The 27,918-nt window shown below is 43.3% G+C and overlaps 1 protein-coding gene across 1 annotated transcript; it reads left to right on the top strand.

The window, feature by feature from the left end:
* The first annotated feature begins 260 nt into the window (after positions 1 to 260).
* On the top strand, positions 261 to 27,776 carry LOC140380742 (ribosyldihydronicotinamide dehydrogenase [quinone]-like). Its single transcript, XM_072464647.1, has 8 exons — positions 261 to 365; positions 1,464 to 1,525; positions 7,197 to 7,401; positions 10,973 to 11,132; positions 14,944 to 15,074; positions 17,209 to 17,322; positions 27,114 to 27,215; positions 27,334 to 27,776. The coding sequence occupies exons 1-8, from the start codon at positions 261 to 263 to the stop codon at positions 27,658 to 27,660; spliced, it is 1,206 nt and encodes a 401-aa protein (XP_072320748.1). The 3' UTR covers positions 27,661 to 27,776.
* Positions 27,777 to 27,918: the final 142 nt, after the last annotated feature.

The raw sequence follows: 27,918 nt of genomic DNA, 5'->3' as shown, positions 1-27,918 counted from the left end.
ACACAAAACCTACCAATTTTTTACAATTTTAGGAGGACAGGCGTGTTTTGCTGACAGTCTAAAATGAATGTTTCTTGATTAAAAAAAAAAAAAATCACAATCATTTACAAAAATATGATGTTTTATAAAAATAATTTACATTTCAAAATTCAAACATTTCCAAACTTTGCGTGAATTTCCCACCCCTTCGCGGCCCATTGAACGGAGGCTGTTGCTTTGCATGAATATTTTAGAAGGCGTTAAACTTAACTGGCATCTCCATGGAGACGAGCCGTTTGCCCAACCAAGCCAAGTTCACCACGGATCAGTTCTGTGGAGAGGCGACCCTGAGCCTGTCTCTGTGCAGTAAAGACATCTGTAACCGAGTAAAGGCAAGCGAAATGAGTTTAATGCCATACAGTGGAATATTTAAGGCAGCTAAAATCTCCATGGAGACAAGGAGATGATGGCCGTTACATTGAGCACCTTTGACATACATTTCAATACGTTTCAAGTTTCAAGACCAAGTAAATCTAAACTATTCAAGACTGCTCATTGTAACTGGGTCACTGTAACAAATCTATAAATTCTGTTTTTGCAGTGTGTGTCTTCTTTTTCACAAAGTTCGTTTTGTTTGACGAGCGTTTAAGGGATTTTTTTTGTGACTGTTTGAAAATCCCATTAAACAGAAACGGAGAAACTGCATTTGACGTGTTTGAAAATGTGCCAAAGTGAGTATTTATTCTTCCCGTCCGCGTCGTAAACGTCTTCGGATCAAAACAAATCACACTCACAATATAATATTATTATAACAGTTTGTCCAATAAAGATATAAAACTGTAATGTAAATAAAATACAGTCTAAATAAATAAACTGTTAGTAATGTGTCAATATGTAAAACACTTTTTAAGACACTCAAAGTCAGTTTTCGATTGTCTGCGGAAGGGGGGGCTCTGGGCTTGTAATTGGTGAGAAGCGGGGTTGTTGTTGGAGAACTGCTGCTTCAGACGCGTATTGTACTGAGATCTAGTGCGCGACACCTCTCTGCTAAATCCGTACTTTGCATCTTTGTAGCGCTCTCTATCACCGGCCCCTCCTTCTGCTGCTTCAACTGCCTCAGTTTTGGTGTGAACCAGGGTTTGTCATTGTTGAAAGTGACTTTGATGTGTGTTGGTATAATAATGTACTCACAGAATCAAATGTATGACGTCACAGTGTCTGTGTACTCATCCAAACTATCTGTGGCAGCTCTCTCCCATTATGTAAGGTCCCAGTCTGTCATGTCCTAGTCTGTCATGTCCAAACACGCACGTAGCTCCTCCACTGCCTTATTTTCTCTGCATCTCTACAGAAAACTTCCCCTTTATCTGATCAGCTCATCTGAGCTGTGCTTGTGTAACTTAACTCTGTGTTTAATCTTTGAGAGCCTTGAACACATGTGCAGTTTTATGTGTCTGAGTCTCTGCAGGTGCTTTGGTTTTCAGAAAACATTGAACGTGCACCAACAAAGGGCTCCTCCAGCTGAAGTCCGGACCAGGATCCTGGTGTAAACTTTGTGTTTTGTGTAACTGACCTCTGTCCACTCTGACCCACTGCCAACACAAACTCATTATGAAAGCGATTCAAATCTGCAGTTTCCAAGAAATTAGGCTTGAAATGACAATTACACAGGTAACCCTTCAGTGCCGCTGGTATGAATAAGATGAATTGTTTAATCAGAGTTTAATCAGAGATTTATACATTTCAAATGTGTTTTTCTCAGTTTAAACATTCAAAACCAGGAAATGTTGTAGGGAGCTTTTCCCTACAACATTTCCTGGTTGGATTCAGGATCGAGCGCTAATGCCTTTGTAAATAAATGCGTGTGAATTTAGATTAGATTTAGAATTTTAGGGCTTGAAAATGTATGTGTTAAATATTTCAGTCAATTTTGCTTTTTGCTTTTTTAGACTGAGAAAAACACATTGAAAATTGACTCTGCAATTAAGCAACTGAAATTAAGAACAAAAAATGTAAAAGAGAGAAATGCATGAGCATTAAAATTCACATGATCTTCGCTACGCTGAGGTTAAACCAGTGAGGAGCCGTACAGCGCTCAGGGACCAAAAAAACACTCCATTCACTCCATTCTGGTCCATTCTCTGCACTACTGGTGATTCAGGACTGGACTCAAGGGTTAGTGAACTCACAAAGGCCAGGTTAGGTCAGGCCTGCAGCTGGAGGACTTCCTGTGGTGCATGTTTTAGGTTGATGGGGAAAACCGGAGGAAACCCACCCAGACACAGAGAGAAAAATGCACAGAAAAGGCCCGGAGCAGTTTGAGCTGTTTTCTAAATCCTTCACACTTTTGAGTCGTTATAATCCAGATCACACTTGACCCGAGTCATTAAAGTCCAACTAACCCTGACCTGCAAGAGGAAGATCTAAAAGTCGACTTGAATTCTAAATATATTAGAGTTTTGATTGGATTTTGATGCCGTTCTTGTTTTACTGTGTCGTTGTTCAATTTGGTATAACGTTTGATGAGTCTTTGAACATGAAAAGCTCAACAAACAAACTGAAACAATTCACTAACAAGTCGTGTAAAGTCGTGTTGTATTACTATTTAAATCAGGGTCATCTTTCATTCTTATTACCGGTAAGAATCAAGCAGGTTATTTACGAAAAGCTTTGATATGTTGAGAGAATCCTTTGACTTATAAGTTGTCATTATAATCAAAATATTTAACAAAGCAACGACCAGTGTAACCATCTGACGGAAATATTTATCAGGGCAGAACTTTGAAGGGGAATAATATCTAAATTGTGTAAATACATATACAATCTTGACAGCAATTCTACTAAATATGTGAAAAATAAATGGAGAAGAGAGGGTCATTTTGATTTGACAGATGAAGAGTGGGAAAATATATGTACGTGTCAATGGAGGACCACAAAGTCACATGTTTGGAAAGAATTCTGTCGTAAAAACGGAAAGACAAGTTCATTTATAATGTGTTTTGGGACATAATTGGACTGAGATCAATGGAGCAGTACAAATCTGGGCCTTAAAACTCCTGCCATGGACACAATAAATGGATACATCTGGAACGTTCTTCTGGCTGCAGGGGGAAAAGACCATCTCAAAGAAAAACTTACATTCGGACGAAATTTGAAAATGGACAAATTGGACACACTTTTGGACCAACTGGGACATTTACGTCTGACTAAGTTTTGATTAAATGTTTGCATGATGTCTCTCTGTGTCTTGTTCTCTCTAAATTCTCCACAAAAGATCCAGAGAGTCTTTTTGTTTCTTTGTGCTGGGCGGTCTCTGTGTGGTCCGGTTCTCGTGCTGATCCGGACTGGACCTCCTGACCTGCTGCTAATCCTCTGAAACACGGTCAAAACACGCAGTCAAATGAAGCGTTCCTGACTCTGCTCTCTGACCGGAGGCTTACCCAGCTCCACGGCACGATGGAGATCAGGTTTCACAGCAGAACAGGATTTATCCCAGTTAAATATGACTTGAAATTGTAATATTTAGTTGTATTTGAACAATAAAGAGTTGAGATGCCAAAACAGGTTGTGAAAAAACAAACTATCCTCTGTGTATGACGGGTTTTTCTAGTTTGGACTTTATACTTGTGAATATAAAAGACAGTTTTACACCAATCAAGTGGCAGTTTGGGGATAAAAAAAAAAAAAAAACACTTTGCGCTCCATGCATGTCTTTGCGTTCAGCCGTGTCTAGATTCACTTCCTCATTAGACTAATTTCTCCGTGAATATGAGTCTGATTGTAATAAAACAGCAGCATTTTGACGCTGAAATACAGAGAACACCACTGACGTCTTCTTCTACAGTGTGTCAAATGCAGCGTGTCCTCCGGTGATCGTTAGCTATGAAAAATCAATTAATTAAGCGCATCGTTGTAAAGCAGGGTTCAAAGCGTGGGGGAAAAGTAGCGGCTTAAAGTCCGAAAAGTACAGTTCATAAAAACACACCTACACACACAATCGACTTAGGTGATCTGTTAGTTAGGTGTTGATAATTGTACTCTAAAATAAAGTATACAAAATAAATATTTCCCTTTCTCTCTCCTCTTTACAGATGAAGGTGTTTGGTAACAAAGGCGTTACAAGGGATTTGTTTGCTCCGCAGTGTCACCTTACATCAGCGCCCAGGATAATCGCTGTGGTGTAAAACTATATGTGAATAATGAATGAAAGCGGCACCAACGTTCACTTCACTGCTGTTCTTTGGGGCAGTAGATCTTCTGCGGATGCTGAGGGGACTTTGTGTTGTTTGGAAGACTTTCTGACCCTAAAACTGAACTAGAACTGCAGAAGAAACCTAGTGCTATTTCTGTAGTCACATCACACAGATGGGAAAACAAAATGCGAGTCAGATGGCCCAATCTGAGAAATTTGATTCATATTCCCTGTGAAAAGATAAGGCCCAGTCCCACTGAAACTAGTCTGAAACTTAAATGTCAGATCCTTATGTAACAAATCACTCTTAATTAATAATGTCACTTCTTATAATCTTGATTTTATGTTTTTAACTGAAACAAATATTTCTGTAATTTCTTTGTGATTTTAATGCATTTTCCCTGCTGTGTGAAGCACTTTGAATTGCCTTATATATAATATGTGCTCATGTGTCCCAATACCAGTGGTTCTCAAACCTTTTACATCAAGTACCACCAAAAAAATTAAATGCCTTTCCATTAACGACCAGGTGTAAATCAGGTCCATAACAAGACTACAGTATTTCAGGTCTAAATTTGAACTAAACCAAATGACTCCAGGAAGAGCAAAAATGTAAATAAAATGTATATGAAGAAGTGTCCTCGCACCACCATATACTCACGTACCAGTGATACCACAGTTTGAGAAACATTGTATTATTACAATCATAAACAATCTGTCATGTTACAATTGATGGGATGGAACATAAAATTGCCTGCTATTTTTGGATCAAACCAGAAAATTCCATACCTAAAAATAAAGGTAAGAGGCAAGTGACATAAAGGAAAGAAGGAAGGAAGTTTTGTACATTTTTATACAGAAGGACTTTGTTAAGACTTTGTCAGGACTTTGTCAGGACTTTGTTAAGACTTTGTCAGGACTTTGTTAAGTCTTTGTCAGGACTTTGTCAGGACTTTGTTAAGACTTTGTCAGGACTTTGTTAAGACTTTGTCAGGACTTTGTTAAGTCTTTGTCAGGACTTTGTTTAGTCTTTGTCAGGACTTTGTCAGGACTTTGTTAAGACTTTGTTAAAGGCGGTATGGACGATTTTTCGGCGATTTGAGCACGCAGTCAGAAGTGCACATGCGCACTCCCCCGTGCGGACTGATACAACACACACGTGCGTTTGTTTATTAGCGCAACGGAGCGCATCGCATCGCTCGTCTCCTGTAGATTTCTGTCCACTTCTGCGTTAGCTCAAACAGTCTTTCTCCGTCTTCATTTTGCCCCGTACACTGAGGGAACTATATTATGATAGATCCATGCGCTTAGGCACGCGGAAACGTGGGGACGAAACCGCACGCGGCTGCAGGTGAGCGATAGGTGCGTTTTATGATTGATACGTGGCAGGACAAATGATTTATCCACGCCACAAGGAAATATGATAAAAATTTGCTGAAAAAAATCGTCCATTCCACTTTTAAGACTTTGTCAGGACTTTGTTAAGACTTTGTTAAGACTTTGTCAGGACTTTGTTAAGACTTTGTCAGGACTTTGTTAAGACTTTGTCAGGACTTTGTTAAGTCTTTGTCAGGACTTTGTTAAGACTTTGTCAGGACTTTGTTAAGACTTTGTCAGGACTTTGTTAAGACTTTGTCAGGACTTTGTTAAGACTTTGTCAGGACTTTGTTAAGACTTTGTCAGGACTTTGTTAAGTCTTTGTCAGGACTTTGTTAAGACTTTGTCAGGACTTTGTTAAGTCTTTGTCAGGACTTTGTCAGGACTTTGTTAAGACTTTGTCAGGACTTTGTCAGGACTTTGTCAGGACTTTGTCAGGACTTTGTTAAGACTTTGTCAGGACTTTGTTAAGTCTTTGTCAGGACTTTGTTTAGTCTTTGTCAGGACTTTGTCAGGACTTTGTTTAGTCTTTGTCAGGACTTTGTCAGGACTTTGTTAAGACTTTGTCAGGACTTTGTTAAGACTTTGTCAGGACTTTGTTAAGACTTTGTCAGGACTTTGTTAAGTCTTTGTCAGGACTTTGTTAAGACTTTGTCAGGACTTTGTTAAGTCTTTGTCAGGACTTTGTTAAGACTTTGTCAGGACTTTTTTAAGACTTTGTCAGGACTTTGTTAAGACTTTGTCAGGACTTTGTTAAGTCTTTGTCAGGACTTTGTTAAGACTTTGTCAGGACTTTGTTAAGTCTTTGTCAGGACTTTGTCAGGACTTTGTTAAGACTTTGTCAGGACTTTGTTAAGACTTTGTCAGGACTTTGTTAAGACTTTGTCAGGACTTTGTCAGGACTTTGTTAAGTCTTTGTCAGGACTTTGTTAAGACTTTGTTAAGACTTTGTCAGGACTTTGTCAGGACTTTGTCAGGACTTTGTTAAGACTTTGTCAGGACTTTGTTAAGTCTTTGTCAGGACTTTGTTTAGTCTTTGTCAGGACTTTGTCAGGACTTTGTTAAGACTTTGTCAGGACTTTGTTAAGACTTTGTCAGGACTTTGTTAAGACTTTGTCAGGACTTTGTTAAGTCTTTGTCAGGACTTTGTTAAGACTTTGTCAGGACTTTGTTAAGTCTTTGTCAGGACTTTGTCAGGACTTTGTTAAGACTTTGTCAGGACTTTGTTAAGACTTTGTCAGGACTTTGTCAGGACTTTGTTAAGTCTTTGTCAGGACTTTGTTAAGACTTTGTTAAGACTTTGTCAGGACTTTGTCAGGACTTTGTCAGGACTTTGTTAAGACTTTGTTAAGACTTTGTCAGGACTTTGTCAGGACTTTGTCAGGACTTTGTTAAGACTTTGTCAGGACTTTGTTAAGACTTTGTCAGGACTTTGTTAAGACTTTGTCAGGACTTTGTCAGGACTTTGTCAGGACTTTGTTAAGACTTTGTCAGGACTTTGTCAGGACTTTGTCAGGACTTTGTTAAGACTTTGTCGGGACTTTGTTAAGACTTTGTCAGGACTTTGTCAGGACTTTGTTAAGACTTTGTCAGGACTTTGTCAGGACTCAGCAGCGATCATCTTTTGGGACCGGAGCGTGTCCTGAAGTCTTTTCCTGTTGCGCTGGTGCTCGGTGCGGGAGGAGGGGCCCCTTCCCCCTGGACGTGCACATTCCTCTCGGTGTCAGGCAGAATCAGCCACATCAGAGCCGCAGAGCCGATCTGTCACGCGAACAAAGAGCTGCGGGTATAAAAGGGCGGAGAGCACGTGCAAAGAGCGCGGAGCGGCTCGGACGCGGCGGAGCGCAGAATGGGTAAGAACCGCAATCCTTCTGCTCCTTTGCACTGACACAGAGCCAGGCTTAGCTTAGCATTCATACATAATAACTCTTAAGGCTGTTGCACTTTTCTTTTTTCATCGTTTCATTCGATCCCAGCGGTAGAAGGTTAAAAAGTGCTAAGGTTAAAGTAAATAAGGACTCTTTATCTGACGCTTTTAGACACTCAAAAACGCGTTAGTGGCAATTTACTTGTACAGAACAATTTGTACACAAGGCAATTCAAAGTGCTTCATGGAACAGGAAAACATGCATTAAAATCACAAAGACATGACAGAAATCACAAAACGTTCATGTCTATTCATTCAATGTAACAGTATAATTATTCATTCAGTCCACACTCACTGGTGGTAAAGCTCTCACTCACACAGGAGCAGAAGTGCTGTGTACTAAAGTCACTTCAAAATAAGATGACCCCACAACATTACACAAGTGAGAGTAAAACGTATTTAAGGAAAATATTCAGAATGACTTTAATAAGAGTAACATCTGATTTGTAATGTAAAGGACAAAATATTAAATAAATCAAAAAATCAAGCTGGAATTTTCAAAAGACAGAAACAAAATGAGAACAAAAATCTGCCATTTCTACTTATTCATATGTTTTGATCCGGTCTCATGGGTTTTAGTTCAGGTTACTTTTTAAAATGATTTAAAAATGCTAAAATCAAACTTTTGTACGAAAACCACATTATTCTCTGTACTCTGGCCATTCGTCCTAATACTCGCAACATGACGAGTTTTTATTGATTTAGTTTTGTACTGTAACTCTAGTTTGAGAGTTATAACAGTACAGATACAGTAACAGTAATAGTAATGGTGGTGTTCCCCTGTATCTTGCAGGATGCATCAACAGCGTGAAGCCTTTAGGTCAGTGCTGGAGTGCTTTTGTTTGACTGCCAAATTGGATCGTTTCATTCTTTTTCCAGACCTGATTCAGACCTACAGTAGTTTGGTCCCGTTTCATTTAGGGATGTAACAATAACCGACATATCGTGACATCGTATCGTCAAAAGTCTCACAATAACACCGCGGGCTCTCACATTATATCGAATTACAAGCTCCTTTGTTTAAATGCAGCGTTTTGTTGTAGCGACCTTGATCCTTTGCTCCTTTCCTGATCGTCTTTGGAATAATGACAGTAATGATTTGGACCAAAGTCTTTTCAAGGCTTTTTAAACAAACAATTATCTTTGGATTTCCGCTATAAATATTGTACCGTGAGATAAAAATGGTGGCAATATCTTGCTATTTGGATATCGTTACATCCCTAGTTTTAGTCTGTAGACCTGTTTCAGACCTGATTTAGAACCGTTTCTGTGCTTTAGACCTGGTTTAGATGTGGTTTGCTCCTTGTTTTGTGCTGGTTTATAAATGTTTGGACCGTGGCTGGATTCACGATATCTGATTTCGAATTATGACCTAACTTATTGTATATTGTTTGCAGAATGGTGGCACAAAATGACAACATCATGAGATCATTCTCCAGAGGGATGACAAACTTTTTTTTAAAGCATTTTTATCCGACAACACAATATCTTGTCCCGTCCCTAATATTTTGTCTTGCATTTTATATGTTTTAATCAGTATTGTTGAGGTTAAGTTGTGAGCGGCAGTGGCAAGAAACTTTACAAGAAATTATAAATCAATTATAACTTCTATAAAAACAATTGAAAAAGATGCAAAATTTGAAGATTAAGAAAAAATATAAGAAACCTATTACATAATCTCTAAAATAACGATTATAGTTTTATATGTCAGCACTTTTTTGTTATTGTGTTATTTTCCCAGCCCTAACATGTTTTATACCAAACTTCAAAGACATTTACAGCCACGTTTTAGCACATTTCTGATGTGGATTGTTGAAATATTGTCTCGAGAAAATATCTAGATGTGCATTTTTCACATTATCGTCCATCCCTAGTAACAAATTACAAACCATTCAAACCATTACAAACCATTTAAAGCGCTAGGCTACATAACACTTCTAATCCATTGAAGGTGTTACTTTCAGCCACATATTTTTGACTCCATTGACCTGAAAAGTCTTTAACAATGAACGGGGATGACCTCAGTTTATAGGCCCTCAGCTCCATTCACTTCATACCAGTCAAACTTGTCTGATCCTGTCCTGTCTCCAGGGGTGCCGTTTCCAAGGCCAAGATGTCACTCAAATTGGAGGAGGTTGGCCTACTTTTGAATGTAAACAAATGAAAGAGTTTGTGCCATTTGCCTCGTAGGTTTGCGTTCAAGTGACGTCACAATCTTCTCGAATGTGGTTTAAAACAGTTCGGAATTCTCAGGTATTTGCAGATTTGTTGACCTGGCTTTTGGTTAATATATCTCTGTAATCGCTGGGCCAGTCCATGTGAAACAAAAACGGGCACAAAATTCAACGTCTTCTCCTGTCGGCACAAATAAACAAAAGTAAAATCCGAACAACCTCAAGAAGTGATGCCATTATTCACCTCCAAAGACTTGATTGTTGTCATTTTAAAGGACTTTAAGACGTGAATTTGTGAAGACAATCCCAACAAAACGAATAATGATGAAGTCCAACATTTCTGGATTTCTATGTTGGATATTAGTAAATCTCCCATAAATATTAAGATATACAATTCTAGAACTGGCCTTTGTGTTGGTGTAGCTCAGTTTTCCAAATAAGAGGAAATATGTTTTGCTAAATATCTTTAAATCGTTCGAACCCATTCCCCGTAGAATATTGTTGTCCATTGTTAACACCAGGGAGACGCTCTCGGTGGTAATTTTACACTGCGTTTTAGTGGTTTCTTCAGCCAGTGTCAATGGAGTTTCAAATGTCAAGTTGTTGCTTTGCTCTTTGCAAACTCTTGCTCTTTCTGTGCAACTTTTTCACTTAGCAACTGTTGTTAGAGGTGGGAGATATATCAAAAGATTGTTTTGGAGATCTGAGTGAGTATTGTGTGTATTGTCTCTAATTAAAATGATTAAAAATGACCTTAAAAGACACAGAAATGTCGACTGGAATCTTTCAAATAAATGTATCAAGTGATATTTCTGCACTTTTTGGTTAATTTTTGTGCTATACATTTACAGCCACGTTGAGCACATTCCCGATGTTAAAATACTTTCTAAATATTGTTATTGAGATAACGCAAAATATATTGAAATATACATTTTCATCATTCTTCATCCTTTCATCAAGTCTCATTTATATATTCACTGCCACCTTATGTAGTCTTGTCTAAATCATTGGGCTACAACAATTAATTGACTAATCGTGACTAGTCGACTATGAAAAATAAACTCTTATTAGTCTTATTTCCAAATAAAAAAATAAGAATAATAATTTTTCAATAATAATACACTTTATTTCTAAATATTCTCTATCTAGAAGTCTTCAGTCTCCATATTACATTACATTGATGATGTCTTTTAAAAGCCTCAATGTACAATAGAAATAATAAGTTTGACTAGTTGACAACTAAAATATATGTTTTCTTTTGTTTTGTGTCCTGGGATTTGGCCCCACGGCTAAACGTGTGACAAATGTGTGTGTGCAGCTAAGTCGGTGCTGATCGTGTACGCTCACCAGAGCCCGAACTCGTTCAACGCGGCGGTCAAAGATGTGGCGGTGAAGGAGCTGGAGAAACAGGGCTATAAAGTGATGGTGTCTGACCTCTACGCCATGGAGTTCAAAGCCAGCGCCACGAGACAAGACATCAACGGTGAGTCTCAGAACGTGCTCTGAAGCCTTGAGTTTAACCAGTGTGCCGCATCATCTGAATACACGTGGATACTACTGTGTTTTAGATCAAAAGTTTAAATAGAAGTGGTCCAAGGACGGACGCTTGAGGAACACCTTTGTTAAGATATAAAAAATGTAAATTGAAAGCCATCAGTAGAAATAGATTGAGCTCTCTCAGGTAATCTGAAAGCCACTTTTTAGAATTTGTATTAAACCCGTCCAGATGATCCAAAAGAATGTTCCTCAGACTCAAAGGCCTTTGACAAATCAACAAAAACAGCAGCACATTCTTCATGATTATCAAATGCATTAGCAATATGACACTATCATTATTATAATATGGACTTTGGCCCGTGTTACAATATTTTGTTGAATAAAGGTGCGTTGTCGAATTATGGTGTGTTGTTGAATAAAGGTGTGTTGTTGAATAAAGGTGTGTTGTTGAATAATGGTGTGTTGTTGAATAAAGGTGTGTTGTTGAATAATGGTGTGTTGTTGAATAAAGGTGTGTTGTTGAATAATGGTGTGTTGTTGAATAATGGTGTGTTGTTGAATAAAGGTGTGTTGTTGAATAAAGGTGTGTTGTTGAATAATGGTGTGTTGTTGAATAATGGTGTGTTGTTGAATAAAGGTGCGTTGTTGAATAAAGGTGTGTTGTTGAATAAAGGTGTGTTGTTGAATAAAGGTGTGTTGTTGAATAATGGTGTGTTGTTGAATAAAGGTGTGTTGTTGAATAATGGTGTGTTGTTGAATAAAGGTGTGTTGTTGAATAAAGGTGTGTTGTTGAATAAAGGTGTGTTGTTGAATAATGGTGTGTTGTTGAATAAAGGTGTGTTGTTGAATAATGGTGTGTTGTTGAATAATGGTGTGTTGTTGAATAAAGGTGTGTTGTTGAATAATGGTGTGTTGTTGAATAAAGGTGTGTTGTTGAATAAAGGTGTGTTGTTGAATAATGGTGTGTTGTTGAATAAAGGTGTGTTGTTGAATAATGGTGTGTTGTTGAATAAAGGTGCGTTGTTGAATAAAGGTGCGTTGTTGAATAAAGGTGTGTTGTTGAATAAAGGTGTGTTGTTGAATAATGGTGTGTTGTTGAATAAAGGTGTGTTGTTGAATAAAGGTGTGTTGTTGAATAAAGGTGTGTTGTTGAATAAAGGTGTGTTGTTGAATAAAGGTGTGTTGTTGAATAATGGTGTGTTGTTGAATAAAGGTGTGTTGTTGAATAATGGTGTGTTGTTGAATAAAGGTGTGTTGTTGAATAATGGTGTGTTGTTGAATAAAGGTGTGTTGTTGAATAAAGGTGTGTTGTTGAATAAAGGTGTGTTGTTGAATAATGGTGTGTTGTTGAATAATGGTGTGTTGTTGAATAATGGTGTGTTGTTGAATAAAGGTGCGTTGTTGAATAAAGGTGTGTTGTTGAATAAAGGTGCGTTGTTGAATAAAGGTGTGTTGTTGAATAAAGGTGTGTTGTTGAATAAAGGTGTGTTGTTGAATAATGGTGTGTTGTTGAATAAAGGTGCGTTGTTGAATAATGGTGTGTTGTTGAATAAAGGTGCGTTGTTGAATAAAGGTGTGTTGTTGAATAAAGGTGTGTTGTTGAATAATGGTGTGTTGTTGAATAATGGTGTGTTGTTGAATAAAGGTGCGTTGTTGAATAATGGTGTGTTGTTGAATAAAGGTGCGTTGTTGAATAAAGGTGTGTTGTTGAATAAAGGTGTGTTGTTGAATAATGGTGTGTTGTTGAATAATGGTGTGTTGTTGAATAAAGGTGTGTTGTTGAATAATGGTGTGTTGTTGAATAAAGGTGTGTTGTTGAATAAAGGTGTGTTGTTGAATAAAGGTGTGTTGTTGAATAATGGTGTGTTGTTGAATAAAGGTGCGTTGTTGAATAAAGGTGTGTTGTTGAATAAAGGTGTGTTGTTGAATAAAGGTGTGTTGTTGAATAATGGTGTGTTGTTGAATAAAGGTGTGTTGTTGAATAAAGGTGTGTTGTTGAATAAAGGTGTGTTGTTGAATAATGGTGTGTTGTTGAATAAAGGTGCGTTGTTGAATAAAGGTGTGTTGTTGAATAAAGGTGTGTTGTTGAATAAAGGTGTGTTGTTGAATAATGGTGTGTTGTTGAATAAAGGTGTGTTGTTGAATAAAGGTGTGTTGTTGAATAAAGGTGTGTTGTTGAATAATGGTGTGTTGTTGAATAATGGTGTGTTGTTGAATAAAGGTGCGTTGTTGAATAAAGGTGTGTTGTTGAATAAAGGTGTGTTGTTGAATAAAGGTGTGTTGTTGAATAATGGTGTGTTGTTGAATAATGGTGTGTTGTTGAATAAAGGTGTGTTGTTGAATAAAGGTGTGTTGTTGAATAATGGTGTGTTGTTGAATAAAGGTGTGTTGTTGAATAATGGTGTGTTGTTGAATACTGGTGTGTTGTTGAATAAAGGTGCGTTGTTGAATAAAGGTGTGTTGTTGAATAAAGGTGTGTTGTTGAATAAAGGTGTGTTGTTGAATAATGGTGTGTTGTTGAATAAAGGTGTGTTGTTGAATAAAGGTGTGTTGTTGAATAATGGTGTGTTGTTGAATAAAGGTGCGTTGTTGAATAAAGGTGCGTTGTTGAATAAAGGTGTGTTGTTGAATAATGGTGTGTTGTTGAATAATGTTGTGTTGTTGAATAAAGGTGTGTTGTTGAATAAAGGTGTGTTGTTGAATAAAGGTGTGTTGTTGAATAATGGTGTGTTGTTGAATAAAGGTGTGTTGTTGAATAATGGTGTGTTGTTGAATAATGGTGTGTTGTTGAATAAAGGTGCGTTGTTGAATAAAGGTGTGTTGTTGAATAAAGGTGTGTTGTTGAATAATGGTGTGTTGTTGAATAATGGTGTGTTGTTGAATAAAGGTGTGTTGTTGAATAATGGTGTGTTGTTGAATAAAGGTGTGTTGTTGAATAAAGGTGTGTTGTTGAATAAAGGTGTGTTGTTGAATAAAGGTGTGTTGTTGAATAATGGTGTGTTGTTGAATAAAGGTGTGTTGTTGAATAAAGGTGTGTTGTTGAATAAAGGTGTGTTGTTGAATAATGGTGTGTTGTTGAATAATGGTGTGTTGTTGAATAAAGGTGTGTTGTTGAATAAAGGTGTGTTGTTGAATAATGGTGTGTTGTTGAATAAAGGTGTGTTGTTGAATAATGGTGTGTTGTTGAATAATGGTGTGTTGTTGAATAAAGGTACGTTGTTGAATAATGGTGTGTTGTTGAATAAAGGTGCGTTCCAAAAAATGGCCTGGAACGCCACACGAACTGGTAAATCTTACTTGTGAAGTGGAGCTGGTCGTGGGACTCCCACTTCACACACAAGATCAGCAGTGACGTGTTACAACAATGATAATGACAAGCATTTGTAATATTCAACATATTAGATTGATTTGTTTAACTGTTACATTTCTTTAGTCTACAGATTTGCATTAGTTCAATTGTTTACAGACATATTAATTCAGCTGGAACGCTCTGAAATTTTGTAATGGTCAAGGGGGAAATAACGGACTTGTCTGGAACGCAACTTTACCTCGACCTCTGCAACATCTGCTGCAACATCTGCTGCAAGTAAAATCACAAACTTCACCAAAATGGTCAAACTGGGGTCATATGCAGTTTAAGTAAATGTTCTGTCTTATACCGCCTCTTGCGAAGGGTTTGGGGTTTTGTGTTGTCCCCAGTTGTTAATGTGGTGTGTTTGTGTGTTTGTCTGTCTGTGTATTTGTGTGTTTGTTTGTGTATTTGTCTGTGTATTTGTGCTTTTGTTTGTGTGTGGCAGGAGAGCTGAAGAGCCCAGACCTGTTCCGTTATGGAGAGGAGATGCAAGAAGCCTGGAGCGCTCAAACCCTCAGTGACGACATAAAGGATGAGCACAAAAAGGTCCAAGAGGCAGACCTCATTATCTTCCAGGTCAGAGGTCAACACCATCTGTCTATTCATGGGTTTCTGTCGCGTGACTTATTTGTTGTCACTGCCATGTTGCAGACGTCACACACGCTGTTAGATAGTCATGAAAAACAGCACATAAAACTGAAACCGCCACTGTCAAGTCCACTGCAACGGACAAGTCCACTGCAACGGACAAGACCTCTGCAGCGGACAAGTCCACTGCAACGGACAAGTCCACTGCAACGGACAAGACCTCTGCAGCGGACAAGTCCACTGCAACGGACAAGTCCACTGCAACGGACAAGACCTCTGCAGCGGACAAGTCCACTGCACCGGACAAGTCCACTGCACCGGACAAGTCCACTGCAACGGACAAGTCCACCGGACAAGTCCTCTGCACCGGACAAGTCCACTGCACCGGACAAGTCCACTGCACCGGACAAGTCCACTGCAACGGACAAGTCCACCGGACAAGTCCTCTGCACCGGACAAGTCCACTGCACCGGACAAGTCCACTGCACCGGACAAGACCTCTGCAGCGGACAAGTCCACTGCAACGGACAAGTCCACTGCAACGGACAAGACCTCTGCAGCGGACAAGTCCACTGCACCGGACAAGTCCACTGCACCGGACAAGTCCACTGCAACGGACAAGTCCACCGGACAAGTCCTCTGCACCGGACAAGTCCACTGCAACGGACAAGTCCACCGGACAAGTCCTCTGCACCGGACAAGTCCACTGCAACGGACAAGTCCACCGGACAAGTCCTCTGCACCGGACAAGTCCACTGCAACGGACAAGTCCACTGCAACGGACAAGTCCACCGGACAAGTCCTCTGCACCGGACAAGTCCTCTGCACCGGACAAGTCCACTGCACCGGACAAGTCCACTGCAACGGACAAGTCCTCTGCACCGGACAAGTCCTCTGCACCGGACAAGTCCACTGCACCGGACAAGTCCACTGCAACGGACAAGTCCACCGGACAAGTCCTCTGCACCGGACAAGTCCACTGCACCGGACAAGTCCTCTGCACCGGACAAGTCCTCTGCACCGGACAAGTCCACTGCAACGGACAAGTCCACCGGACAAGTCCTCTGCACCGGACAAGTCCTCTGCACCGGACAAGTCCTCTGCACCGGACAAGTCCTCTGCACCGGACACGCCCTCAGAGCTTTCAAGAGCACGGACTTTGTGTCTGATTCTAAAATATAACACCCGGACACTTGGAAATGAGGCTTGTTAAAACTGTTTGCAAGTATGCTAACGTTTATTAGCATAGCCACTAGCATTAGCCGGCTGCTAAAGACCTGAAACAAACAGCTCAGCCTCAGTTTGGAGTGATTTCTGTGCGTCCACTGGTCACTCCTGACCGCAGTAACACATTTCTGGACAAACGGGGTCTTTGGGGATGTTAAAGAAGAGAAAGAATCCTTTGTTTTCTGACATTTTGTTGGCAGAACCCAGAGTGCATGAAGCTTTAGTCCTCAAGACTGCAGTAGCAATGAGTGTGTCATGACACTTCAGACAGATGAATACATGAACAAACACTGTCTAGGTTTTATGGAATTATTTTATCATGTAGTGATCTGTCATCAGTGTTGTTAGTATATGTGTGGAATTATCTTTGTCATTGTCTGATTTTGTCTATATAACTGGTTAAACTACACATTTTACTAAAAAATAGTGAACACAATTATATTTCAGATTTGGCTAAACATTTTGCCGCTTTGTCCCCCATTTGACTGTTTTTGTAAAGTTTATAATTGTACTTCCTGGTTGGACATGAGCTTAAATATGAGGTAGATGTAATTCCACAACTGTTACCTAGCAACCAGACTGGAAACGAGAGCCAAAATCCACATAAATGACACAACAGTTATGATGACACATAATAATACAAAATTACACTGTTTTGTTGAACGATGATTTAGACTGTCAGTTAAGTGTAAACTGTGTCTGTGCTTTCAATGGCACGTCGCACACTGATGACATCACAGAGGGATTCAGCTCGCCTTCCTGCTATTTTAAACTCTTGTTTTTCAAAAGTTTATTCTTAGAAAGAGAAACAAAAGCGATTGTTTAGCCTCGTTAAAGTTTGTCTTGAATACGTCAGTGGTTGTGGTATAATGTTGGGTATATGCCCTGGTTGCAGTTCCCTCTGTACTGGTTCAGCGTTCCCGCCATCATGAAGGGCTGGTTCGACCGAGTGCTCGTCGGGGGTTTTGCCTTTTCTCTGGAGAAGATGTACGATAACGGCATTTTTAAGGTCAAAAACAAACTTTTTTTTATTTTTTTTGAGTAAATTAAAACTTATTCTGTGAAATGTGGCACACAATTGTGAAGTGGAAGGAAAATTGTTCATAATTTATAGATTAAGATTAAAAAACTGACTCTGAACACTCTGAACACGCTGACTCTGAACACGCAGACTCTGAACACTCTGAACACGCTGACTCTGAACACGCTGACTCTGAACACGCTGACTCTGAACACGCTGACTCTGAACACGCTGACTCTGAACACTCTGAACACGCGAACTCTGAACACACAGACTCTGAACACGCAGACTCTGAACACGCTGACTCTGAACACGCTGACTCTGAACACGCAGACTCTGAACACTCTGAACACGCAGACTCTGAACACGCAGACTCTGAACACGCAGACTCTGAACACGCTGACTCTGAACACGCTGACTCTGAACACGCTGACTCTGAACACGCTGACTCTGAACATGCAGACTCTGAACACTCTGAACACGCTGACTCTGAACACGCTGACTCTGAACACGCAAACTCTGAACACTCTGAACACGCTGACTCTGAACACGCAGACTCTGAACACGCAGACTCTGAACACGCAGACTCTGAACACGCTGACTCTGAACACGCTGACTCTGAACACGCTGACTCTGAACATGCAGACTCTGAACACGCTGACTCTGAACATGCAGACTCTGAACACGCTGACTCTGAACACTCTGAACACGCTGACTCTGAACACTCTGAACACGCTGACTCTGAACATGCAGACTCTGAACACGCAGACTCTGAACACTCTGAACACGCTGACTCTGAACACTCTGAACACGCAGACTCTGAACACGCTGACTCTGAACACGCTGACTCTGAACACGCTGACTCTGAACATGCAGACTCTGAACACTCTGAACACGCGAACTCTGAACACACAGACTCTGAACACGCAGACTCTGAACACGCTGACTCTGAACATGCAGACTCTGAACACGCTGACTCTGAACACTCTGAACACGCTGACTCTGAACACTCTGAACACGCTGACTCTGAACATGCAGACTCTGAACACGCAGACTCTGAACACTCTGAACACGCTGACTCTGAACACTCTGAACACGCTGACTCTGAACACGCTGACTCTGAACATGCAGACTCTGAACACGCTGACTCTGAACACTCTGAACACGCTGACTCTGAACACTCTGAACACGCTGACTCTGAACATGCAGACTCTGAACACGCAGACTCTGAACACACAGACTCTGAACACGCAGACTCTGAACACGCGGACTCTGAACACACAGACGCTGACTCTGAACATGCAGACTCTGAACACGCAGACTCTGAACGCTCTGAACACGCTGACTCTGAACACTCTGAACACGCTGACTCTGAACACGCAGACTCTGAACACGCAGACTCTGAACACTCTGAACACGCTGACTCTGAACACGCAGACTCTGAACACGCTGACTCTGAACACGCTGACTCTGAACACGCAGACTCTGAACACTCTGAACACGCAGACTCTGAACACGCAGACTCTGAACACGCAGACTCTGAACACGCTGACTCTGAACACGCTGACTCTGAACACGCTGACTCTGAACACGCTGACTCTGAACATGCAGACTCTGAACACTCTGAACACGCTGACTCTGAACACGCTGACTCTGAACACGCAGACTCTGAACACTCTGAACACGCTGACTCTGAACACGCAGACTCTGAACACGCAGACTCTGAACACGCAGACTCTGAACACGCTGACTCTGAACACGCTGACTCTGAACACGCTGACTCTGAACATGCAGACTCTGAACACGCTGACTCTGAACATGCAGACTCTGAACACGCTGACTCTGAACACTCTGAACACGCTGACTCTGAACACTCTGAACACGCTGACTCTGAACATGCAGACTCTGAACACGCAGACTCTGAACACTCTGAACACGCTGACTCTGAACACTCTGAACACGCAGACTCTGAACACGCTGACTCTGAACACGCTGACTCTGAACACGCTGACTCTGAACATGCAGACTCTGAACACTCTGAACACGCGAACTCTGAACACACAGACTCTGAACACGCAGACTCTGAACACGCTGACTCTGAACATGCAGACTCTGAACACGCTGACTCTGAACACTCTGAACACGCTGACTCTGAACACTCTGAACACGCTGACTCTGAACATGCAGACTCTGAACACGCAGACTCTGAACACTCTGAACACGCTGACTCTGAACACTCTGAACACGCTGACTCTGAACACGCTGACTCTGAACATGCAGACTCTGAACACGCTGACTCTGAACACTCTGAACACGCTGACTCTGAACACTCTGAACACGCTGACTCTGAACATGCAGACTCTGAACACGCAGACTCTGAACACACAGACTCTGAACACGCAGACTCTGAACACGCGGACTCTGAACACACAGACGCTGACTCTGAACATGCAGACTCTGAACACGCAGACTCTGAACGCTCTGAACACGCTGACTCTGAACACTCTGAACACGCTGACTCTGAACACGCAGACTCTGAACACGCAGACTCTGAACACTCTGAACACGCTGACTCTGAACACGCAGACTCTGAACACGCTGACTCTGAACACGCTGACTCTGAACACGCAGACTCTGAACACTCTGAACACGCAGACTCTGAACACGCAGACTCTGAACACGCAGACTCTGAACACGCTGACTCTGAACACGCTGACTCTGAACACGCTGACTCTGAACACGCTGACTCTGAACATGCAGACTCTGAACACTCTGAACACGCTGACTCTGAACACGCTGACTCTGAACACGCAGACTCTGAACACTCTGAACACGCTGACTCTGAACACGCAGACTCTGAACACGCAGACTCTGAACACGCAGACTCTGAACACGCTGACTCTGAACATGCTGACTCTGAACACGCTGACTCTGAACATGCAGACTCTGAACACGCTGACTCTGAACATGCAGACTCTGAACACGCTGACTCTGAACACTCTGAACACGCTGACTCTGAACACTCTGAACACGCTGACTCTGAACATGCAGACTCTGAACACGCAGACTCTGAACACTCTGAACACGCTGACTCTGAACACTCTGAACACGCAGACTCTGAACACGCTGACTCTGAACACGCTGACTCTGAACACGCTGACTCTGAACATGCAGACTCTGAACACTCTGAACACGCGAACTCTGAACACACAGACTCTGAACACGCAGACTCTGAACACGCTGACTCTGAACATGCAGACTCTGAACACGCTGACTCTGAACACTCTGAACACGCTGACTCTGAACACTCTGAACACGCTGACTCTGAACATGCAGACTCTGAACACGCAGACTCTGAACACTCTGAACACGCTGACTCTGAACACTCTGAACACGCTGACTCTGAACACGCTGACTCTGAACATGCAGACTCTGAACACGCTGACTCTGAACACTCTGAACACGCTGACTCTGAACACTCTGAACACGCTGACTCTGAACATGCAGACTCTGAACACGCAGACTCTGAACACACAGACTCTGAACACGCAGACTCTGAACACGCGGACTCTGAACACACAGACTCTGAACACGCAGACTCTGAACACGCTGACTCTGAACATGCAGACTCTGAACACGCTGACTCTGAACACTCTGAACACGCTGACTCTGAACACTCTGAACACGCTGACTCTGAACATGCAGACTCTGAACACGCAGACTCTGAACACGCTGACTCTGAACATTCTGAACACGCTGACTCTGAACATGCAGAGTCTGAACACGCAGACTCTGAACGCTCTGAACACGCTGACTCTGAACACTCTGAACACGCTGACTCTGAACACGCAGACTCTGAACACGCAGACTCTGAACACTCTGAACACGCTGACTCTGAACACGCAGACTCTGAACACGCAGACTCTGAACACTCTGAACACGCTGACTCTGAACACGCAGACTCTGAACACTCTGAACACGCTGACTCTGAACACTCTGAACACGCTGACTCTGAACACGCAGACTCTGAACACGCAGACTCTGAACACTCTGAACACGCTGACTCTGAACACGCAGACTCTGAACACTCTCAACACGCTGACTCTGAACACTCTGAACACGCTGACTCTGAACACGCAGACTCTGAACACGCAGACTCTGAACACTCTGAACACGCTGACTCTGAACACGCAGACTCTGAACACGCAGACTCTGAACACTCTGAACACGCTGACTGAACACGCAGACTCTGAACACTCTGAACACGCTGACTCTGAACACTCTGAACACGCTGACTCTGAACACGCAGACTCTGAACACGCAGACTCTGAACACTCTGAACACGCTGACTCTGAACACGCAGACTCTGAACACTCTGAACACGCTGACTCTGAACACGCTGACTCTAACACGCTGACTCTGAACACGCTGACTCTGAACACGCTGACTCTGAACACTCTGAACACGCTGACTCTGAACACACAGACTCTGAACACGCAGACTCTGAACACGCTGACTCTGAACATGCAGACTCTGAACACGCTGACTCTGAACACTCTGAACACGCTGACTCTGAACACTCTGAACACGCTGACTCTGAACATGCAGACTCTGAACACGCAGACTCTGAACACTCTGAACATGCTGACTCTGAACACTCTGAACACGCTGACTCTGAACACGCAGACTCTGAACACGCAGACTCTGAACACTCTGAACACGCTGACTCTGAACACGCAGACTCTGAACACTCTGAACACGCTGACTCTGAACACGCTGACTCTAACACGCTGACTCTGAACACGCTGACTCTGAACACGCTGACTCTGAACACTCTGAACACGCTGACTCTGAACACACAGACTCTGAACACGCAGACTCTGAACACGCTGACTCTGAACATGCAGACTCTGAACACGCTGACTCTGAACACTCTGAACACGCTGACTCTGAACACTCTGAACACGCTGACTCTGAACATGCAGACTCTGAACACGCAGACTCTGAACACTCTGACTCTGAACATGCAGACTCTGAACACGCTGACTCTGAACACTCTGAACACGCTGACTCTGAACACTCTGAACACGCTGACTCTGAACATGCAGACTCTGAACACGCAGACTCTGAACACTCTGAACACGCTGACTCTGAACACTCTGAACACGCAGACTCTGAACACGCTGACTCTGAACACGCTGACTCTGAACACGCTGACTCTGAACATGCAGACTCTGAACACTCTGAACACGCGAACTCTGAACACACAGACTCTGAACACGCAGACTCTGAACACGCTGACTCTGAACATGCAGACTCTGAACACGCTGACTCTGAACACTCTGAACACGCTGACTCTGAACACTCTGAACACGCTGACTCTGAACATGCAGACTCTGAACACGCAGACTCTGAACACTCTGAACACGCTGACTCTGAACACTCTGAACACGCTGACTCTGAACACGCTGACTCTGAACATGCAGACTCTGAACACGCTGACTCTGAACACTCTGAACACGCTGACTCTGAACACTCTGAACACGCTGACTCTGAACATGCAGACTCTGAACACGCAGACTCTGAACACACAGACTCTGAACACGCAGACTCTGAACACGCGGACTCTGAACACACAGACGCTGACTCTGAACATGCAGACTCTGAACACGCAGACTCTGAACGCTCTGAACACGCTGACTCTGAACACTCTGAACACGCTGACTCTGAACACGCAGACTCTGAACACGCAGACTCTGAACACTCTGAACACGCTGACTCTGAACACGCAGACTCTGAACACGCTGACTCTGAACACGCTGACTCTGAACACGCAGACTCTGAACACTCTGAACACGCAGACTCTGAACACGCAGACTCTGAACACGCAGACTCTGAACACGCTGACTCTGAACACGCTGACTCTGAACACGCTGACTCTGAACATGCAGACTCTGAACACTCTGAACACGCTGACTCTGAACACGCTGACTCTGAACACGCAGACTCTGAACACTCTGAACACGCTGACTCTGAACACGCAGACTCTGAACACGCAGACTCTGAACACGCAGACTCTGAACACGCTGACTCTGAACACGCTGACTCTGAACACGCTGACTCTGAACATGCAGACTCTGAACACGCTGACTCTGAACATGCAGACTCTGAACACGCTGACTCTGAACACTCTGAACACGCTGACTCTGAACACTCTGAACACGCTGACTCTGAACATGCAGACTCTGAACACGCAGACTCTGAACACTCTGAACACGCTGACTCTGAACACTCTGAACACGCTGACTCTGAACACTCTGAACACGCTGACTCTGAACACTCTGAACACGCTGACTCTGAACATGCAGACTCTGAACACGCAGACTCTGAACACTCTGAACACGCTGACTCTGAACACTCTGAACACGCAGACTCTGAACACGCTGACTCTGAACACGCTGACTCTGAACACGCTGACTCTGAACATGCAGACTCTGAACACTCTGAACACGCGAACTCTGAACACACAGACTCTGAACACGCAGACTCTGAACACGCTGACTCTGAACATGCAGACTCTGAACACGCTGACTCTGAACACTCTGAACACGCTGACTCTGAACACTCTGAACACGCTGACTCTGAACATGCAGACTCTGAACACGCAGACTCTGAACACTCTGAACACGCTGACTCTGAACACTCTGAACACGCTGACTCTGAACACGCTGACTCTGAACATGCAGACTCTGAACACGCTGACTCTGAACACTCTGAACACGCTGACTCTGAACACTCTGAACACGCTGACTCTGAACATGCAGACTCTGAACACGCAGACTCTGAACACACAGACTCTGAACACGCAGACTCTGAACACGCGGACTCTGAACACACAGACGCTGACTCTGAACATGCAGACTCTGAACACGCAGACTCTTAACGCTCTGAACACGCTGACTCTGAACACTCTGAACACGCTGACTCTGAACACGCAGACTCTGAACACGCAGACTCTGAACACTCTGAACACGCTGACTCTGAACACGCAGACTCTGAACACGCTGACTCTGAACACGCTGACTCTGAACACGCAGACTCTGAACACTCTGAACACGCAGACTCTGAACACGCAGACTCTGAACACGCAGACTCTGAACACGCTGACTCTGAACACGCTGACTCTGAACATGCTGACTCTGAACACGCTGACTCTGAACATGCAGACTCTGAACACTCTGAACACGCTGACTCTGAACACGCTGACTCTGAACACGCAGACTCTGAACACTCTGAACACGCTGACTCTGAACACGCAGACTCTGAACACGCAGACTCTGAACACGCAGACTCTGAACACGCTGACTCTGAACACGCTGACTCTGAACACGCTGACTCTGAACATGCAGACTCTGAACACGCTGACTCTGAACATGCAGACTCTGAACACGCTGACTCTGAACACTCTGAACACGCTGACTCTGAACACTCTGAACACGCTGACTCTGAACATGCAGACTCTGAACACGCAGACTCTGAACACTCTGAACACGCTGACTCTGAACACTCTGAACACGCAGACTCTGAACACGCTGACTCTGAACACGCTGACTCTGAACACGCTGACTCTGAACATGCAGACTCTGAACACTCTGAACACGCGAACTCTGAACACACAGACTCTGAACACGCAGACTCTGAACACGCTGACTCTGAACATGCAGACTCTGAACACGCTGACTCTGAACACTCTGAACACGCTGACTCTGAACACTCTGAACACGCTGACTCTGAACATGCAGACTCTGAACACGCAGACTCTGAACACTCTGAACACGCTGACTCTGAACACTCTGAACACGCTGACTCTGAACACGCTGACTCTGAACATGCAGACTCTGAACACGCTGACTCTGAACACTCTGAACACGCTGACTCTGAACACTCTGAACACGCTGACTCTGAACATGCAGACTCTGAACACGCAGACTCTGAACACACAGACTCTGAACACGCAGACTCTGAACACGCGGACTCTGAACACACAGACTCTGAACACGCAGACTCTGAACACGCTGACTCTGAACATGCAGACTCTGAACACGCTGACTCTGAACACTCTGAACACGCTGACTCTGAACACTCTGAACACGCTGACTCTGAACATGCAGACTCTGAACACGCAGACTCTGAACACGCTGACTCTGAACATTCTGAACACGCTGACTCTGAACATGCAGAGTCTGAACACGCAGACTCTGAACGCTCTGAACACGCTGACTCTGAACACTCTGAACACGCTGACTCTGAACACGCAGACTCTGAACACGCAGACTCTGAACACTCTGAACACGCTGACTCTGAACACGCAGACTCTGAACACGCAGACTCTGAACACTCTGAACACGCTGACTCTGAACACGCAGACTCTGAACACTCTGAACACGCTGACTCTGAACACTCTGAACACGCTGACTCTGAACACGCAGACTCTGAACACGCAGACTCTGAACACTCTGAACACGCTGACTCTGAACACGCAGACTCTGAACACTCTCAACACGCTGACTCTGAACACTCTGAACACGCTGACTCTGAACACGCAGACTCTGAACACGCAGACTCTGAACACTCTGAACACGCTGACTCTGAACACGCAGACTCTGAACACGCAGACTCTGAACACTCTGAACACGCTGACTGAACACGCAGACTCTGAACACTCTGAACACGCTGACTCTGAACACTCTGAACACGCTGACTCTGAACACGCAGACTCTGAACACGCAGACTCTGAACACTCTGAACACGCTGACTCTGAACACGCAGACTCTGAACACTCTGAACACGCTGACTCTGAACACGCTGACTCTAACACGCTGACTCTGAACACGCTGACTCTGAACACGCTGACTCTGAACACTCTGAACACGCTGACTCTGAACACACAGACTCTGAACACGCAGACTCTGAACACGCTGACTCTGAACATGCAGACTCTGAACACGCTGACTCTGAACACTCTGAACACGCTGACTCTGAACACTCTGAACACGCTGACTCTGAACATGCAGACTCTGAACACGCAGACTCTGAACACTCTGAACATGCTGACTCTGAACACTCTGAACACGCTGACTCTGAACACGCAGACTCTGAACACGCAGACTCTGAACACTCTGAACACGCTGACTCTGAACACGCAGACTCTGAACACTCTGAACACGCTGACTCTGAACACGCTGACTCTAACACGCTGACTCTGAACACGCTGACTCTGAACACGCTGACTCTGAACACTCTGAACACGCTGACTCTGAACACACAGACTCTGAACACGCAGACTCTGAACACGCTGACTCTGAACATGCAGACTCTGAACACGCTGACTCTGAACACTCTGAACACGCTGACTCTGAACACTCTGAACACGCTGACTCTGAACATGCAGACTCTGAACACGCAGACTCTGAACACTCTGAACACGCTGACTCTGAACACTCTGAACACGCTGACTCTGAATACACATTTGATCCTTGGTTTTCGGGTGCGTTCACACTTATCTTGATCTGGTTCTGGTTTGAGTCCAGATTTAGTCCCAGTTTTGAGATGGTGCAAGTTTGTATTTTGTCCAAAGTTCCGTGGATCACATACGTTTTAGTTAAGTCTAGTTTTCTATTACCTGGTGTGAACGGTTAGACTATTATTAAGTTGTTATTTCACGTGGATGAGTTTCTCTCTTTCTTTAACATTCAAATGCGTTTGTACCTTTCTTACAGGAGAAGAAAGCCATGCTGTCATTCACCACTGGAGCCATGGAGTCTATGTTTCGTTCCGACGGCATCAACGGAGACATCAATGTGACCCTGTGGCCGCTGCAGGTCAGTCGCACACAACATTCCACTTTTCTAAAATCAAAAGAAGACACGGCGGTTCTTCATCAGGCAATTCAGCCTCTAACGTCACGAATAAAAGTGATATGATTGTGTGTATTTTCAGAACGGGGTGCTCTACTTCTGCGGCTTCCAGGTCCTCGCCCCTCAGATCTTCTGGAGCCCCGCCCACTGCCCCGACGCGGTGCGGGCGGCCATGTTGGAGTCGTGGGGCCAGAGACTGAAGGGGTTACTGTCAGAGTCGCCGCTGCAGTTCGCGTCTTGCAAGCTCTTCGATTTGAGCTTTCAGGGTGGCTTTTGCCTGCGACCGGACGCCAAGAAGGAACGAGAGAGCCAGACATACGGCATCACCACGGGGCATCACCTGGGCAAACCTCTGCCCCCCGACCAGCAGCTCAGAGCTCCACCAGGGGGCGCCGGGGGGAAACACTGACCACACTACCTGAATAATGATCTATTTATATGAAGCAGTTGTTCTGTATTTCTACTCACTATTAATGATCGTGTTATCTTATTAATGTTTCGCAAATAAATCATTTAATAGACCAAGATGTGTACTTAAAGCTAGTGTTGATTTTTTGTCTTAAATAAGAATTTGAATTAAGCTGTATTTACCTTGATTTGAGTTTTGACGTTCTTAGAATAAGATTTGCCAATAGAAGTAAGTTTTGATCTTATTTCATGTGTAGTA

This window comes from Eucyclogobius newberryi, unplaced genomic scaffold (assembly GCF_026437365.1).
Source record: "Eucyclogobius newberryi isolate DKJ021-1_F unplaced genomic scaffold, fEucNew1.0.hap1 SCAF_5, whole genome shotgun sequence".
Taxonomy (NCBI): Eukaryota; Metazoa; Chordata; class Actinopteri; order Gobiiformes; family Gobiidae; genus Eucyclogobius; species Eucyclogobius newberryi.
The sequence above is the reverse complement of the archived record's forward strand: the minus strand, read 5'-3'. Positions and strand labels throughout refer to the sequence as shown.